We start from the raw sequence: 19,275 nt of genomic DNA on the forward strand, positions 1-19,275 counted from the left end.
TTACAAAAAACATGTATCACAGCTATCGAAATAATTTAAATACAATGAAATAATCATCTTGATTTGTACTTTATTTAAAAGCTTTAACTTCGCACATTGATTCCTTAGTATCTACATTGTAAATAGTCAGAACGTAAGATTATTTATTTATATACACTTGGATTATGTGTGTCATATGTGTTCACTTATATATTTCTGAGTGTGGGTTATCCATATCAATACATATTATATTCTATCCAAGTTAAATATGTTTGGATTAACTTATTTTATAAGATAACTAGTATGTATGTATATGTATATGCTTAATACTAGTATTTAAACACAAATACAAATAATAATTTCTTTTCTCATTCCTAACGTCAAGTTGTTGGGTTACCCAAATAACATGGCAGCACCTATCACATATTGAAAACAACATAAAAATATATGATTAAAAATAGTCTTGTTAAAACACATTTAAATGCTATTACAATATTTCTTTGAATTTGACTAAATATTTTTAATAAAAAACAAATGTCGTCCTTTTATTATATAAAATTGTTTTATATTTCATTTAAGCCTTATGATCTCGCAATAATAGCCCAGGGCACTTTTTCATCATTGGTGTAACCAATACTTTTCAAAATTCCAATACTCTAAAATGTTTCTCGCTACCATGATAGTACAAATTTCATATCATTTAAACCAGTGTTTTTTTTTTCATCAATTTGAGAGAATCACTAACAGATTCATAGATTTCAATTGCTGAAATACTCGTAGAGTTAGTAATGATACAATTAAAAGCACCAATATTAAACAAATTTAAATTTAGTTCATATTTTAGTGTTCCTATCAAACTGTGGTTACGGACACATGCCAATAGGTGGTCCACGAGAAAAATAAGTTTGGGAACTACTGATTTTAACTAACGAATATTAACACTTTTTTTATAGTAGCACACGAAAACGTATTTATCATCTTTAAAACTCTATTTCTTATTTTATTATATTTAGTTTAGTTAAGTAATTTATATCTTTAGTTAACAATATCACATCCAATTACAGACCTCAAATACGCGCGATTCTTATACCACACATTATCTGCTGTGTGGACCCTGGACGCCCGCTAGCTTGCCATGCTATATCATACCAAATCATTATAGTCAAACTTTAATTTAATATTTTACTATAGTTTTTGTTTTCATATGAACTGATTTGAATAAATACATATACTGTTGATGCACCGATATATCGAGTCCTTAATACAACATGATAAGTAAGCGCATGATTAATTTCATTTTAACTTATGTCACTAATAACAGATCTCAAGCCACATTCAAAGTTTTCCAAAAATTGTTGTAATATATTAAATTGTTTTTTTTTTCTTTTTAATTTTAATGTTTTTTTTTATATCCGTCCAATAGCAGTGCGGTATTAAGGCATCGGTCTATACGTTCTCGGTGGGGGTGCCGGCGAGCGGGCAGAGCAGCAGGCGCCGCGGGTAGAGGTCCCCGCGCAGGCGCAGCGCGCGCACGCCCGCCGCCGCCGCGCGCATCTCCAGCTCGCCCACCAGCACGTCGTCCGTGAACACCGCCCACTCGTCCCCCCCGCGCACGATGCGCAGCGTTGTCTGCGGATCGAATGAATTACAAATTAATACGTTCTCTTAGTAGAACATCGACGGAACTCAAGGAAGAAATAATATTTATTGTAAAACAGTAGCTCAACAATTCCAAAGGGTAAATTTTAAAACATTTTTTTTAAATTAATGAACGAAAATACCTTTTTTTATTGCAACTAAAAGGTTATCTAAGACAATACGTGTGGTTTAACTATCGCCTTACGATTGTATTCATAATAAATTTATAACATCAATTACCAAAAGTTGGTGATTTTGTTTACGGTCTGTATTTATTTAAGAGTGTAATTAATTCATCAATCTTTACCAATTTTTGTGTCTCGATTTATTTAACTTCGAAACCATTGCTTTTCTTCGGATATTTTTATATGTTGCTGTAAAAAGATTTCTTAGCATGTATAACGTCTCCGCCGACTCACCTCCGTCCCCGGCACGAGGCGGGCGCTGCGCTGGCGGCGCTCGGCCCCCCAGGCGCCCAGCCACGTGTTGAGCACGACGAGCTGGCGCGCCTGCTGCGACTCGACGTGCGCGCGCACGTTGACGTGCACGTGTATGTTGGCGCGCGGCCACTCGCGCGCGCAGTCCAGCAGGTCCACGGCGAACGAGTGCAGCAGCGGCCGCAGTCTAAAGCACGACTCAGTTTTAGCTTACAGTGACTGCGGGTGGTACACATTTCTATTGAATTATCGACATAACAACCGTTTACTGAAATCATGCCTCCGTATAACCTTGTTGGTCTCGGTAAACAATAAAAAACTCCTTTAAGGTAAATATTTTGTAAATTTCCTAATAGAGCACAAATTTACTATTTTCAAAGAGGTGACATAAAGAATATATTTACAATAAAAATATTAACTGGTAAATATATTCTTGAAAAATAATAACTCTAATTATTACCTGCCGGTTATGACTACTTGATACCCTTCTGGAATTCCGTTCGGTAATCTCGCTATGACATTTGGTCTCCAACTAGGTTCATCATCAGCTGGTGCAGACATACAGTCTCTTATAGGAATCTGTAATTGAGAAAATAATATATTATTATTTAATTATGAAAAGCAGATCACTTGAAGCGAATAACTTGAGTTAAACAGCTATGAACTTAATAATATATTCTCGTCTTCGAACCTTAACTAAAGATTACGGGCTCAAACCTCAATCGCACTGAATCTAAATTTCGTATTATCATACATAAAAAAATTATTTCGTGTTCGGCGGTGAAGAAAAACATCGTGCGAAAATCTGCAAGTGTAGGATGAAAGTTTGCCACATGTATAGACGAGTATATCCACTACAACGAATTGGAGCAGTGTGGTGGAATATACTCCAAAACCTTCTCTCAACGTATCCTGTATTAAACTAACAGTGAAATATACAGGATGTTAGATTTTTTAACTTTTTTTATACAATTTGATTGATAGCAACAGATGCACACTCACACATACAAATCAACAAAGCTTTAATTGTAATATTGAAGTTTGTACAAGTTTACCTACAACTTACTTCAAGCGGAGCTGGCGCTAAAGTAGGATAGACATCAGTCTTCTGTATCTTCAAGTTGGCATCTCTAATACCAGTGACCTGAATCCAGTCAGCATTAAGAACGCTTGGATTTCTATGTGCGAAGCTGCAATAATGTTCCCCATCAACGGCCCATAGTGTTTCTTTTTCGTCTACTAAAATCTCTATCGAAAATGCTCGATTTATTTTGAAAGGAAATAACCTGAAACGAAATAAAAATTTATTTACTCGAAAGTAATGTAAGTTACACACTATGATAATTAGAGGGCTAGTTTCAGGTAAAAGGTAGGTATCGTGCACAAAAAAAAAGTTTTTTATGAATTTTATAAAAATTATATCAAAAGTTCATTTTTGTCAATGTATATTTTTGTCATTTTTAAACATGCAAATGGTTATTGGGCCTTAACAATAAAGCTAAATAGTTATTAAAGAAATAATATGGTGTCACGGACTTTATTGTTGATATTTTCGCGATCTATAAATCTTTTATCCATATTTTCGTGTAGCTGTTATACATAGTTTTTTTAAGTGTCAGGTTTGCCATCCCATCAGATTATGGAATGAAGGCAATAGAGAGTGAACATGTGTGCCATAAATTCGACCAAAATCGGAACCTTTAAGGGAGCACTTTGTGATTAATCATGACACACATTATTTTTTAATTTTGTCACCTATAGGCAGTGGTCTCTTCGGCTCCCCACTTATCGTGACGCCTCGTGTTTCTAACAACATAGCACTGCGGAAGACGCACGTTAAAATGCACGGCGACATCTCCTCGCCCGGTCGCTGAATCACCACAGCCGATATTTACCGCAAACCTGAGAACAATAATGAGGATAAACAAATATAAAATCATCAGCAAATACATGCAATAAGGTTACTTTAATTGTATTCTCTGTAACAATAATAAGAAATTTTCCCAGGCTAACTTTAATTGAATCTTTATTCAAATTAGTTATTACTAGCTGTGACTAAGTTACTCCTTATTACATCAGCTATCTGCCAGTGAAAATTCCGTCAAAATCGGTCCAACTGTTCCAGGGATTAGCGAGAACAAACAGACAGTCAGACAAAAATTGAAAAATATGTTAATTTGGTATATGTACCGTGTAAACATACATATGTGTTTAGTAAAAAGCGGTTGTTTTAATATTACAAACAGACACTCCAATTATACTATAGATATAGATATTTTAAGTTGATATTTTGCTAAATGTTTAAGAACCCTCAGGTCAGGTATATAATTATAATCATACCATGGTAAATCGTCGGAGGGCGTTCCAGTACATAGTATATGAGATCCTATTGATAAGGGTTCTTTCAAATTTTGAGTAAATTTGACATCACGCGCTTCAGCAAGCTGATTCTGAAATGATGTTTATACAGAATAAAAATAAATTTTCATACACCGTGTGTAACAATTTATAATAGAAAATGATGATATTACATACAAATAAAAAAATGCAAGCAATATTATATATTTAAATACATGCACTTATATAGCTACCAATTTACATAATATTTTTTAATTATTCAATACACGCAAGCTAACCAAAGTCGTCAAACGTTGATTCATAGGTATGAGGTCATCGAGTCAAAGTAATGAGTTGTCTTTAATTGGTGCCAGGGTTAAGTATGTTTAGTACGGGTGTAGGGACGTTAAGAATTATCAAAAAAAATAAATAAAAAAAATATTAATTGTTTATGGAACTGCAGAAAAAGGCGGTATCACGTGTTAACGCTGTAAGCATTCTCAAGCCAACATAACAAACTAGTGCAGGACAGAAAGTTTCTAGTTTGCAAAAATTATAAAAGATCCAAATGTTGTGTGTTGTCACGTTGGAATTAATCTTGATCTTATATGTTGATATTGAACTAGTTGAAACCTTCGTTCGGCATCTCGCATGAATTTGTCGTGTAAATAGTTGCGTGATTCGTTACGATCAATAGGACTTTACGCAAGGGTATTTCCAAAAACTATACATTTAGTTACAACGAACTCTTATTTTCGTATCTAAATGTTACATTACTATAATTTATAATTACTCGTTTTTTCTTATTAATGTTGTATGTATATATATAAATATTTTTATACTTATTTATACTTCGTAGAATTATATTTGAGTACCTACATACCTTACTCATTTTTAGAAAGAGTAGATTAGAAATTACTGTTTGATTTTGATAAGTTAGATTTAATTTTAAATAAAATGTGTTTATTTACTATTATATCTAACTTAGAGAGGTTTTAAAAGCTGAAGTAGATTAATCTCATGGATTTCCAACGAATATATTTTCTCAGCGAGTAGACACACATTTCCTAACGACCTATTTTCGTTGTTACGATCAAATGGACCGCATTTGTTTTAATGACATCAGTTGTTAAAACAACTGAAGGTAAACCTTCAGACTTAAAATAAGCTTTTAGACATTCATAAAGTGAGATTAGTTGCTGGCTATTTTTAAATAATGTCTGTATATTATTTATAGAAGTTTGTTTTAGTTCCATAATACATAAAATATGACAACATTATTAGCATATTAACCATTTATTTATAATTCTTAATTTTCCTTTACCGATGTTATTGGTATTGCTTCTCCATTATCACTACATTCTGGCGGCATTGCCCGGCAAAACAAACGTTGGCAGAAAGCACTGCAACCGCACCTGTTCTCACAAACCATTGCCGCGACAAAGTTTTAAATCACTGCACACCATATGCATATACTAATTATACCACAATGATACAATGACACATAGCATTCTCACGAAAGTATCCGCTCGAAAAACCAATGCTATTACCAGCCAGCGTCCTAGTTACGCTTGCAACTACCGCGTCCTCTGCTTGCAGTATGTGACTGCAAACTGTGAACGTATCGCCGTAGTAAACATCAAACAGTCAGCGGCGCACCCTACAACGCCTTCAGACTACAATTTATTTTATTTAACAACTTATGTTGTTTCGATCTCTATCATTACTTTATAATTACATAACTTATATTTAATTATTTATAAAATGTTAATAACGTTTTCTAAATAATCTGCCATCTATTAGAATATTTAGTAGTTAAATTTTATATTGTTAAATAATTTCCTAACAGCGCCATCTGTATTTAAATTATTGAAATAAAGTAGTATCATAGAGCTTTATGTCAATTGTACTGGGGATTTTATGAAAATAATCGTGAATGTGGTCTAGACGTAGGTTCCTTATCCCATATACTGTTCTCCTGCCCCAAACTCTACCATCCCATTTGCGACGTTCTGCCTCTTAAAGTTCCTAGTCCCAATAATGGTGAATGTTAAGTCCACTTTGTGAATTTTAATGCAAATACATTGAGCGTAATAAAATTAAGCTGTAAAATGAACGAGAACAAATAAATGAAAATATTAATAGCCGGAACCGCCGCGGAAAAGCTAAATCGAACAAATGATCCAAATATTCGTCCCTTATTCCAAATTATGTATTTGTGCCTTTAGCAGTTGAAACTTGAAACAATTCGACCTTAGAGTAGTAGTGCAAAGTATAACACTTCGCTTTATTGCTTCCACTGGTGAGTTAGGTTGGTTAGTTTTTTAGCCAGAGGATCGGAATTTCGATTCAACGGGGAAATTCTGCTAGCATTGTATACTATAGTTAATGTTAATTTACCACATATATGTTATTTAAATAACAATTTATATTTATTTTTGTGTTGTTTTAGATTATGTGTTTACAAAGAATCTACTACAATTATGCCTTCAAAATTAATTTGAACCTGTTATCTCGACCATGGCGTTCAACCTCTATCGTGACATTGGCGATATAATCTGTGTACATCAACCCTCTCCCGGCACAAATAAAAAAAAACAAGTTTGGAAATACATTTTATAGTTGTAGTCATTACGAACTCACGTTGTAAATAAAAAGGTGAAAAAACCATCATCGTCATATTAATGTCCTTAAATCAGTCACAAATATGGTAGTTTTACCGACTAAGACGTAGTTGTATTTTTAATGATATATAATATTATTAAAATTGATTCGCTAACAAAGTTTTAGGTTTTCTTTCTGATTGGTAGATAAATAAAATAAACACAAGAGATGTGACGTATTAGAAATATTTGTATTTAAATTGCAAATACATAATACCTGTTTAGGTATATTATGTATTTTGCTGTTTCGAGAAAAGTATATTTTATTTAATATATTTATCAAATTATGGATATTACTTTTTTTTAAACATTTCTAAAGTACTGCTAACATCATCGACTGAACAAATTTTACATTAATTACCTAGGACAGACAATAGCCTATTCGATCCCAATCGAAGGAATAAATATAAACAAATCTTAGATTCACGTATTAAATGCGATTCGCTATACTTTGCGATGCTACTAGTTCTTGATTAATATGTTTTTATTTATAATACGACTATTTTACTTGGTTGTAGGGCTTTGTGCTAGGCCGACTGTGTATGTACCACCCAATTATCAGATATTCTATTACTAAACAGCAGTATTGTAGTGTTCCGATTTAAAGGGTGAGTGAGCCAGTGTAACTACAGGCACAAGGAACATAACATCTTAGTTCTCAAAGTTGGTGGCACATTGGCGATGTAAGGAATGGTTAATATTTCTTACAACCCCATTGTATTGGCGGTGGTGACTACTTACCTTCTGATGGTTCATTTGCTCGTCCGCCTACCTATACCATAAAAAAAAACCACTAAACTGATGTGAGTAACATCTATTTTAATTTTCTTTCAAAGTTTCGATAACAGCTTCGTCAACGTTCAAAGTGCCAATTTTTCGCAAATCTATAAGTAACATAGAGTATTCAAGTTACCGACCTATCGCGTCAATTCGATTTTAAATTGTTGTTTAATTGGCTTATATCCTTAAGCTCTCTTGTGATTGAAGTATACTACAGGTAGATCCAACATCGAGAAAGAGGTTAATCGGCGATTCCAACTCGGACGGGCAACGTTCGGAAAGCTATGTAATATCTTCTCGTTCCAAGTGTGACTCAAGTTGAAAGTCTTCGACCAGTGTAACATACACTGTTCGATGACCAGCCAGTGATGACTTACGTATCAGAGAGGTGGCCGCTTACTGTGTCTCATCAGAATTCTCAATAACAATACTGAGGAATAATGCTATGGTGGGGAGTTTCCCCGCGAGACCGAATTAGAAATGATGTTGTAAAATTAAAAAATATTGATTGTACTAAAGGTTACGGAGATAAATCAGAAAAAATAAAGAATGTCACTTATTAAAAAAAATTGTATTATTAATATTTTGGAAGTATTCTTGTGTGCTTTCCGGCATTTCGTCATCTGAAATTTAGTAAACATGTGATTTATTTTGGCTTAATACGCCAGTCTTACTAAGTCTAGTAGTCGATTCATGCCATGTGTAGTAACATCTATGCGCCTGTCATATGCTCGCTAACATCTTGTCGGAGTCGGATCTTCGTTGTAAATCGATATGAAATTGAGGATATCCGTCAGGTAAGTCGTGTGCAGCGGTAGTTAAATAAAGTAAAGTCGAGCATATTTATGAGTGGCCAGGGATTGGAAGATACCTTCCGCGGTTGGCGTCGTGATGTAATATATCTTGGAACACCTATTTGTTATGATGAGATTTTACGTCCAGTGAAATTAGGATTTGATTTTAAATTACTTCTGATGTATTTTTCTGAGGAACTATGTAATTAAAAACACAAAAATTTGCACATATAAATATTCGATAATATCAACAAGAGATTACTACTTAACAGCAAATTAATTCCTAACATTAAAATAAATAACAACTACGTCTCGTGATAATGTAGAACTCTGAACGTAGGAATTTCATTGCCATGAAATATTTATGTTGCAGATATTATGAATTTATTTTTGTTTCGGATAATTTTCAGTACCTAAAGGCAGATAAGAACAAATGATTTAGTGTCATTGTATATTTTATTTTAATTTGAAGCGCTGCCACGCAAAAAATGTCGCGAGGTTAATTAAGCGTGGAACCTTACTAGATTAAACCAGTTTTCTAAATCTGAACGTTATTACTTAAACTTAGAAAAGGTGAGCAAATATACTTTCGTGCGTTTCGATAGTGATGCTAATATTTATTAAAAGCACACATAATGTAATAAAACTTCTAAGAAATTATTATGTATTATAATATAACTAAACAAAAAACAGTCGCAGTAAAAAACCCGCCTTCGAAAATTATTTTTACTAGCTATACTCTCAACATCATATTACATTACATATATTAAGTGAACATTAACATTAATACTTTATGGCAAAAAAAAAAATTAGACTAGCTACACTTTGTTAATCAAATCATTAGAATACTAACGCACTCTGGAAAGCAATCAGTGCATAAGTACATTTTAAAATTAATTCCGCACACCATCACACATATCTTGAAAATTGTGCACTTGAGCAGCTGTTGACTGTGTGAGAGATAATGATTAATAATATTTTCCTAAGCAAACGACTCAATGAATTTTATATGATAGGTATGATGGGCTTAAACATGCCTCAATTCATCGCATTTGGATTTAAAAATTATTAATTGTCATCCAACTGAAGGTTGATAATTGGGTGAAGCCAAAATAACCCTAAAATATTCAGTCCAAGGTCGGGTAGAAGGAGTGATGTTCTGGATATGTAATTTCAGATCTCAACAAGGACACAGATTTATCAATAATATTATGCTGGTTTTAGATTATGAATATTATATTATTTAGAAATTGTGTAACAAATAATTACAATGTAACAATTTGACTTTATTTGTAGGCTATTATTTTTAACTATAGAAAAAGAATATTACTAAAATACTACTTTTTTTTATGTATAATATAAAACAAAAATAATATTAAAAGAATATATATCAGCTTTAAGTTATTGTTTCAGATAAGAAAGAGAAATATTTGATGCTAGTTTTCTAAGATGAATTAACAAATTTTCATTTAATAAAACTGCTTTATAATACAATTGATATTGTAATAATATTAAATACAAATAATATTTTTTTACATAGTTATTTAATATCTGTAAAATAACATTAGTTTATTATATTATTTATTAATATATAATAATTATTACAATTATTTTTTTTGCATTGCATTTAAGAATAACAAAAAAAAGTGACAACTGATTACTGTATTTATACTAAGAGATAAGAACAGTAGGTACTTTAAGTAATACAACAGAGAAGGTACCATTTATTATTTTACAATACTCTCTCATTATGATAATAAGTTATTGTTTATATATATATAATAAAAATTAATGGTACATGATATGAATATAGTTGTGATGTGAAAATTATCAGAATACTTTTGTTTATGTTACAAATGGAAATATCTACATATATTCATCAATACTTCTAATAGAAATAAGTTAATATTCCGATATGTCTATATTCTCGAAAATAATAAAAAAAACAGCTGCAGTAAAGTAAAGCACCGAATTTATTTTGGAAAACAACTAATATACATACATGACAGTAGTGACATGATTTTAATAAATATTCTTACCTCAAAATCTAAAGCATCCTCAGCAAAATCATATTCAATAAACTCTTTCGGTATTTCACCTTCTTCTACGCCGGACATCGTTATACAACTTCCACATGTAAACACTTCTCCAGGCATAATTTTGTTAGGGTTTTAAGACAACAGTAAAACATAACAATAAATGGCAATCTATTACATTACAAAATCATTCTTTTCATTTATTTACAGTAACATAAATATCCACAAATTTAAATTGTTCAATATTGTACCTACAACAGTAATAAGCCACTGCATTAATTTGTTTTAAAATAAATCATAGTATTATTGTTAAAGATTAAATCTTTTTTTATTTGCGACAAGCACTTAATCACAAAAATATTAATAATAAAAAAGTTATTGTTGTTTCAGTATTCCTTACTTTAAAACAGAATATGAATAAGATGAAAACAAGCAAAAATACAACTTCGCTTAACTTCTTCAGAAATCAAATTTATTTCGAAACTGATATGACTTTTACTTTAAGACATCACCAGAGACAGTGACACTTTACTTTTGGAGAAGACAAGTGTATTGCATTATGCAGCCGTAGCGTTAATATACCGCAAATAATTTCATAATATAAATAGAGCCAATTAAAAAACTAAGTGTGTACTAATTTACTCACGGTAGAAGTGAAAGTTAATAATTTAATTAAATAATTATTTGTTGTTTTTTTGTTTCTGTCACGACGCATTTTCGTTTCATCGAGTTTCAAATCATTACAATTCTAAAAAAGTCTTACTTCCTGAACTACTAAAAATTTTACAAAAGTAAAATAATAATAATAAAGTTTGTTACTATTAGACTTAGATCATATTATAAAAGTGCGATTATTAAAAAGTTATTGTTTTTTGCAAATGTTTTTTTTAATTAATGTTTTATTAAATAATTATGATATACTAAAAATACTTAAATAGTCTTAAGGAAATAATAAAGTGTGCCAGTAAATTTAATTTTATTTAATTAATAGAAAGACTCATATTCAGAGCTATGATAAATATATTAATATTTTTTTTACTTAAATGTCAACATTTAATTGTCAAAGGTTTAATTGTTGAAGGTTGACAAACCTTAATCATTCATAATCGAAATTCGCAAAACTATTTTACCTAGATAATTATAACATTAAATTTGTAACTTAAATTATTAACAGGTTTGATAGCAAAATAATGTATTTTCGTTAATATTACAATTGCAGGTGCAACTAATCGCAAATAGATTCTCAGAGCACGCTACTAAAAATGCATCATTGTGTACGTACTATTAAAGGAATTATTTAAGAAACCACATAGTTGACGTTACTACGTAAAAGTTTTGGATTTCTTTTAGTTGAAACCTCGTGCAGCAACATGGACGATTCAAGTAAATTTCAACAGATGCAAGATGAAATGTCGAGGTATGTGTAATTTCATATTGTCGAAAAATCTGTTTTGTGCGATATAGTACTACAAGTCTTTTTGTAGATTTGAGGCGGAGATATCAGGGTCGGATATGGTCATACGGCCAGTGATTGGTGCTGGGACCTTCGGCGCTGTACAACAACAGCTTGAGCGTGCTGTGCCTCCTCCGCCGCCGCCACCGGCATTACTGTCTCAGTTCGACCCATCGGTTATGGGAGCACGTTTGATGTACCCAAATGTACCACCTCCGCCACCACCACCGTCTATGATGGTGCCAGCTTCCGTAAGTATATATTTTGGTATCTTAATGTGCAAGAAATAGTATTATTTGCTATGTATATCATATCCTAAATATAAAAAACCCTCTAGTTATAATTTGCCATATCAAATAAGAATAGCTGGCTAGAGGAAATCTCTTGTTAACAGAAGTGGTTGACTGAATGTTTAGTTGTAATTATAGAAAATTATGAATAAGGCCCACTAGAACTATTGTAAAATGTTTTGAACTTTCTTAGCTGCTTCAATAATTTTTGTTTCATGATTAAGTCCCTACTCATTCTTTTTAGCACACCAAGACAAAATTCATAAATGGGAGAATGCAAAATGCATTGATACTTTTTTTTACATTTTTTGCTGGTGAAGCTGTGTTGGTTAGTTTTAGTATAGTTATATAAATGTCATTAACGTTGTATTAAATTCTTCCAGGTACAAAGACTCCGACCATCAGGACCACCAGATCCATACCCTGGACCTATGCCATTTCTAAGGCCAGGCTTACCAGGTCCCCAACTGATCCCACCTCCACCTCCTAAACCTCAGCCTGTGGTCCTGTCGGCAGCGCCCAAACTTTATAAACCAAAGCCTAAAGATGATGAACTGAAAAAGGATAAACATGAGAGTAAAAAACGGGTAATGCTGCTAATATTTTAAATAATTAGAAGAGTCTAGATGGTCCAGTGCCTACATTACCTAAATCATAACAGAGGAATCAAATCTGAGCAAGCCTAGTTGAGTTTTCTTAAGCTAAATTTATGATTTCATTAATCTGTTGCGTAAAGCAAATTGTTGGAAAGAATCCTGTATGTGTAAGATAATTTTCTGCCTCATGCTCACAAAGCTCCAAGAAAACCTTCCACCTAGGAGGAGTGCAGTCGTTGTCCAGCTGTAGAACATATAGAAATTGATACTTTTATTTAATTAAAAAAATAATTTTATGAAGGGCTATTGTACTATAGCTCCCGTTTGTCATTTTAATATGGTCAATATTTAAAAAAATATATATTTTCTAATCACTAATGTACACATTGATAAAATACATAATCTTAGAACGGGCATCATATAACAGCAGTGAATGTAACGCACGCAGAAACGCGAGCGCGCCCCGTCGCCGGTGCGGATCGCGGTGCCCGAAACGCCGCCCGCGCCTCCGCCGCCCGCTCCCGTAGACGTAGCCGTGCCCAAGGGGAAGAAGGAGAAGAAACACCGAAAGGTACTTGCTACACTACTTGCTTACTAAAATTGATCATGAGATGGCCAAACAGGCATGCTAAGTTTTTAATTTGTTTATATAAACAAAATATATTTTTTTTAAATTAAGCTTATAAAAGCACTTTTGAAACATCATGTTACAATGTTGAATTTAATGGAAAGCTACCACTGGTTCCAAAAGTAGATTCTGCCAAGAAGAACCATCAAGAAACTCATTTCTATTTTCCTCCATTTTAATTACAGAGTATGTCAATAAAGTAAAATTCTCCTAACACTGCCTGAAAGTGACATGGAGGACATAAGATTTAAATTTTTTAATAAGTGATGTTAAAAATAACTCTAGTCTTATTATTAGTTTTATGAACGAAGTTTTTTTTAAAACATTTGACGAAATAAATAAAAAGAATAATTTGATAAATAAATTGCTCCTCACATTCATGGAGCCTACAGTTTTATATTTTGTTATATTATATAAATGTAATATATTTCCATTAATTTTAATATAACACTTAAATAAATTATCTATTTATAAAAGAAATCATTATATATTTATATTCTAATATTATTTTTTAATTTGAAAATTCAGGTTGTGAGGACAGCCGGTGGACAAGTTTGGGAAGATGTGACTTTACTGGATTGGCCAGATGATGATTTCCGTATGTTCTGTGGTGATCTGGGAAACGATGTGACTGATGAACTTTTGGTAATATATTCATATCAATAACATTTTATTTTAATTTTTGATGACTTGCTAGCCTGCAGTTTCACTAGTATATTTATTTTTTATGATATATAACTCCAACCATAGACAATAGCGCTGTAAGAAATATTAAAAAATCCTTATATCGCCAATGCGCCACTAACCTTTAAAACTATGATGCTATATCCCTTGTGGTTGTAATTACACTGGCTCACTCACCTTTCAAACCATAACACAATAATACTGAGTACTGCTGTTTGGTGAGAATAGCTGATACAGACTTGATATCTTAAAGATTGAAATAAAAAATTGGAGTATGTATCTATTTGCTGGTCTATGTCTTTTTAGTTTGATGTAAATATATACAACTAATAACTTCAATAACAATAATAAATAATAATAAGCAAAATATATGGACAAATTAATTATTAAAAAACAGTTTTTAGATTATATAGTTTTGTATACATTTACAATAATATATTTAAATCATCAAAGAATTAATTCACACTTACTTTCACACGACATTTGCAAAGTCCCTAAATGTAATTCAAATTTTAATGTATCAAGTATCATATGAATAAAATGTTGCCCTTTTATAATTTTCCAGACACGAACGTTCGGTAAATATACTTCGTTTCAAAGAGCTAAGGTTATCAGAGACAAACGCACAAATAAGAGCAAAGGCTTCGGTTTCGTCAGCTTTAAGGACCCAGGTGACTTCATAAAGGCCATGAAAGAAATGGATGGTAAGATTTCATACTTTATTATACCTATCATACATTCCATCCAATTCCATATTCACTGGAATATCTTTTTCGATCTTATATAAATTTGATGGATAAGACTACTTATTCTCTGTTGGTTAATTGTTGAAAAACATTTGACAGCAAATTGACTATGATATTTACTATGCGATTTGCGAAAAATGGCGTTTTGAACGTCAACGACAATGTTATCCCAATTTGTTGGAAGTAAGTAGTTAAATGTAATAGTGTTGTATTATAAATAAAGATATATCAATCATACACTCTTAGTAGAGAACAATATAGCTGAGTTATTAGCAAATCGCATGAAATACGTAAATATAAGGTTTGTTTATCTTTTCTCCTACTTCCATTGAAAAAAGGCTATATAAAGTCTGTCGCCTAGTGCTAAGAGGGATTTGCCAAATCATTAAAACAATAATAAACTTATGTAAATGATAACTTTTAGTTTATTGGTAATTTGTTTAAGATAAGTAGTGAATATTTAAAATATCAAACACATTACAACTTGTTACAAAGTGTTCATTAGATGATGGTTTAATTAAAATGAAAAAGAAATATAAAAAAATAATCAATTACACAAGGCCCCGGCGAGATTCGAACTCACGATCTCCTGTTTACTAGACAGGCGCTTTAACCAACTAAGCCACGGCGCCGATGATACATTTGACCAAAAATATCAACTGATTAAACTCGACCCACAATAATTACATTATGTGTAATATCAAGGTACAACTATCGAATTAACTCGTAGCTTACATATTAATATATATATATATTTAGAACCAGATAATTGTCACGCATCATAAATATAGTTACATTGTATGGCACAAAGGAACGTAATCGAATGTATTGGAAATGTATTTAATTGAAAATAATCTCGAATGAATTATTATTGGAGAATCTTTTACATCTACTCAAATATTTTAAATTATATTAATCAATCAATCTTAAATATGTTTTGAAAAGAAACAAATGGTTATACATTGTTTTCAATGTACATCAAAAATTGAACAACATAATACATATTTATAAGTTATATTGCAATAAATATGTTTTATATAAGTGAAGCTTAATTTATAGTTCTTAGTCTTCCGACACAAATTCGACTTTTAACGAATGCCTAATCTTTTTATTTGGATATTTTAAAATTTTATAAAATTTATGTTTAGCAAAAAATTGTGTTTTAATGCTAAGTATATTTTTGTGTAATATATTTTGATACGACAGGCAAGTGGATAATTATTTTTACGATATTATTTGCCAAAATTTAACTTAAAGTTAACACAGACACTTTTTTAATAATAGCAAACACAATGCATAGGTACCGTCAACAAAACAACGACAATTTTTATTTAAATATTGATAATCGATTCTACATATTAATTAGAGGCTGATAATTGAATCGATAATCAAAAATGTGTATTTGTACTGAAATCCTTAGTGTCATTCGGTTAAAGGTGAATATGTCCCTTGTGCCTCTTGCTACACTAACTAACTCATCTTTCAAACAACAATTTTATGTATTGCTATTTGGCGGTAGAATATCTAATTAGTGGGTGGTATCTACCCAGATGGGTTTGCTCAAAGCTTCCACCAAGTAGATATATAAGATATGATCAAATATTAAAATAAACCAAGTATTGTATTGATTAAGGAGATCTGTAATTTCTAATACTAAGCTACCTATCACCGCCCCCGTCATTCCGACTTCAAGATATTTTTTACAGATTACTCGAAAGCATCGTGAATATTTGACTAGGTGATTTAAATTTTAATATATTGAGGCAAATAACCTCACCAGGTAATTCCCGGGTAATGGTGGTGGTTTTGTATATTTGTAAATACATATCGTTTTTTTAAAAAATCGGGATAATCTATGTTTATTAGACTGCATCATCAATACCTGCTTGTCACGGATATTGTTCTATTTGTCTCTATCTTAACAACCGTTTTCGATTATTTAAACTTATTTTTTTTTCATTTGAAATCGTTTGTATCGTTCTCTATTTACCGACCCCAAGTTTTCTTGGGGATTTTCTTGGAGAAAAAAAAAAGTTTACGTCTATTTGTTATGAAATCGTCCATAAAACCGTGTGAATAATTGCTTAAATTTAGGGATTAATATATTTGAAAACAATCTGAATCAACGTCTCAGTGCTAAACAAACAAGTAATATTTTTTGTCCCCTCCGTATTTGAGTTTACCGGACGCATTAGGTCCTGTTATTTAAATGACCTATCAAAAACTTTTTTATATTCCAAAGCATAAACGGGATTTTTTATTAGTAGATTGCCTAAAATAATATGATTTTACTTTTATAAGCGTCGATGTGAAATAAAAAAAAAACAAAACTAAAAATCTCAATAAAATTTAATTGCGTATATGTAGTATTTGTAACTATGTAATTTTGAATTTGCTACACCGATTTCGATAAAACAATGATTATGCCATAATCTCTGTGAACATCAATATTGATAACTTTAAATGTTTGTTGTGTTTTTGACAATCAATACGAAATTCGTAAAAAAGCAGACATTTAGTATGAAAATCAAAATGATGGAACCAGGTAGGGCTTCATTATAAGTACAGTATACAGTTTATCCAAACCATGTTAGTCGCTTCTGAGAAATCAATAAGTGTAGTACCTAATACATAGTTTTTCTGAACTATGCGTCGAACATAAGACCTCCTTCGTTTTTTTTGTGCCAATGGTCAGCAGCTCAGTGTTATATTGATTTTATGTTTCATTATAATATGTAGTAATAAAAAATATAACCTCAAATGCAAGAATTTGTCTAGCCTGTATTAAATGCCAGGGAATATATTAAAAAAATGTTATAAATGTAAATTAAAAAAATATTTACCACCAGGCCCCGGCGAGATTCGAACTCACGATCTCCTGTTTACTAGACAGGCGCTTTAACCAACTAAGCCACGGCGCCGATGAGACATGCGACCAAATATATCAACAATATGCAACTGTATAATTAAATTAAATATAATATATAGCAAAGAAAGATTGAAAAGAACTGCTGTGAAAACACTTGCTTCTGAATATTGTGTGTTGAGATGATTTTTATTTTATTGTTCAATACCTTTCTATATCCCGGAATGACACCAATATCCAGTGACTAAAACATTTTTTTAAAAATCAATTTATCGAATTATACTTGTACTGAGTTGTCTAGGCAGAATATAAAAAAAAAATGTTATTTACTGACATGATCTGTAATTAAAATGGTGGAAAAGAGTACCTACTGATTTTCTTGACAGTTCTCGGCAGAATCTACTTTCCGATCCAGTGATGGCTTTAAATTTAATTCAACACTGCAACATGAAGATTTAAGTGTTTTGATAAGCCTACTTTAAATAAGAATATTTTGATTTTGATTAGTTGGTTTCAGTTGTGACGTAATAAGCAATTAACGAACATTGAGTATTAGGCCGGATTAGACTTTAGCGTTTAATAAATTTGAACTTATTATGTATATTGTTGTTTATCTGTTGGTAGATGTTGTTTACTTAGAGGTATTTGTGCAAACCCGTTTTGGCGTGACCAAACGTCGATTGAACGAGCCTGTGTAACTACAGGCACAAGGGACGTAGCATCTTAGTTTCCAAGGCTGGTGGCACATTGGTCTGCCAACCGATGACATGAATAAAAAATGTACGGAATAGAAAAAACATTTTACAATGCAGTATTTTACTTATGCTGTGCCGTGTAACTACTTATTATAAGCTAGCGATTTTTAATTTCTGCGACTGAAGTTTATTGAAAATATTTGTCTTTTTAAATGCATTGCTTTTTAAAATATCAAAAGTTTATGTTCTTTCGATTTCATGAATGGTTTCGAAGCGATCTCGCTATTAAAAGCATCATACTATCTCAGAATTAAATAGACTTCCTATTGATTTCCCACATTATTGTTTTAGTTTTATTTTTTTGAGTAAGAAATGTAATTTATTTATTATATATTTATAGGTCGCTACGTAGGCAGTCGGCCGATCAAGTTAAGGAAAAGTACCTGGAAGAACCGAGCTCTGGACGTCGTGCGAAAGAAAGAGAAGGAGAAAGCGGCCCTTCTCGCTCTCCTCATGTCCGGGAACAAGAGCTGACAGATTTAATTTGACATTGACATTAAGTTTGTCAAACAAAATGCAATGTTTTAGTTTTAACTGCACTTAGCGTGAAGTATAAATAACAATTATTATTAACTAAAACTGTATTTTACTAC

General features: G+C 31.7%; 2 protein-coding genes and 2 non-coding genes across 6 annotated transcripts; 1 reads left to right on the forward strand and 3 right to left on the reverse strand.

Moving 5' to 3' along the window:
- Positions 1-1,183: 1,183 nt before the first annotated feature.
- LOC113399659 (galectin-4-like) lies at positions 1,184-10,888 on the reverse strand. 2 transcript variants are annotated; one of them, XM_026642675.2, is made up of 7 exons: positions 10,668-10,888; positions 4,395-4,504; positions 3,810-3,956; positions 3,121-3,340; positions 2,515-2,633; positions 2,037-2,241; positions 1,184-1,608 (listed from the first exon to the last, which is right to left on the reverse strand). In XM_026642675.2, the coding sequence occupies exons 1-7, from the start codon at positions 10,782-10,784 to the stop codon at positions 1,426-1,428; spliced, it is 1,101 nt and encodes a 366-aa protein (XP_026498460.2). In that variant the 5' UTR covers positions 10,785-10,888; the 3' UTR covers positions 1,184-1,425. The 2 variants fall into 2 exon arrangements, with proteins under 2 accessions (XP_026498460.2, XP_026500668.2); XM_026644883.2 differs by lacking the exon at positions 10,668-10,888 and adding an exon at positions 5,716-6,067 and having other exon boundaries at positions 1,188-1,608.
- Positions 10,889-11,764: 876 nt separating this feature from the next.
- Positions 11,765-19,261, forward strand: LOC113404577 (RNA-binding protein 42). 2 transcript variants are annotated; one of them, XM_026645514.2, is made up of 8 exons: positions 11,765-11,938; positions 12,015-12,081; positions 12,149-12,368; positions 12,791-12,994; positions 13,452-13,574; positions 14,160-14,276; positions 14,881-15,019; positions 19,023-19,261. In XM_026645514.2, exons 2-8 carry the CDS (start codon positions 12,035-12,037, stop codon positions 19,154-19,156), a joined length of 984 nt encoding a protein of 327 aa, XP_026501299.1. In that variant the 5' UTR covers positions 11,765-11,938; positions 12,015-12,034; the 3' UTR covers positions 19,157-19,261. The 2 variants fall into 2 exon arrangements, with proteins under 2 accessions (XP_026501299.1, XP_026501292.1); XM_026645507.2 differs by having other exon boundaries at positions 11,770-12,081.
- On the reverse strand, positions 15,620-15,693 carry Trnat-agu (transfer RNA threonine (anticodon AGU)). The gene has a single exon. It is a non-coding gene; the product is annotated as a tRNA-Thr (tRNA).
- Positions 17,909-17,982, reverse strand: Trnat-agu (transfer RNA threonine (anticodon AGU)). The gene has a single exon. It is a non-coding gene; the product is annotated as a tRNA-Thr (tRNA).
- Positions 19,262-19,275: the final 14 nt, after the last annotated feature.

Source organism: Vanessa tameamea, chromosome 10 (assembly GCF_037043105.1).
Source record: "Vanessa tameamea isolate UH-Manoa-2023 chromosome 10, ilVanTame1 primary haplotype, whole genome shotgun sequence".
NCBI lineage: Eukaryota > Metazoa > Arthropoda > Insecta > Lepidoptera > Nymphalidae > Vanessa > Vanessa tameamea.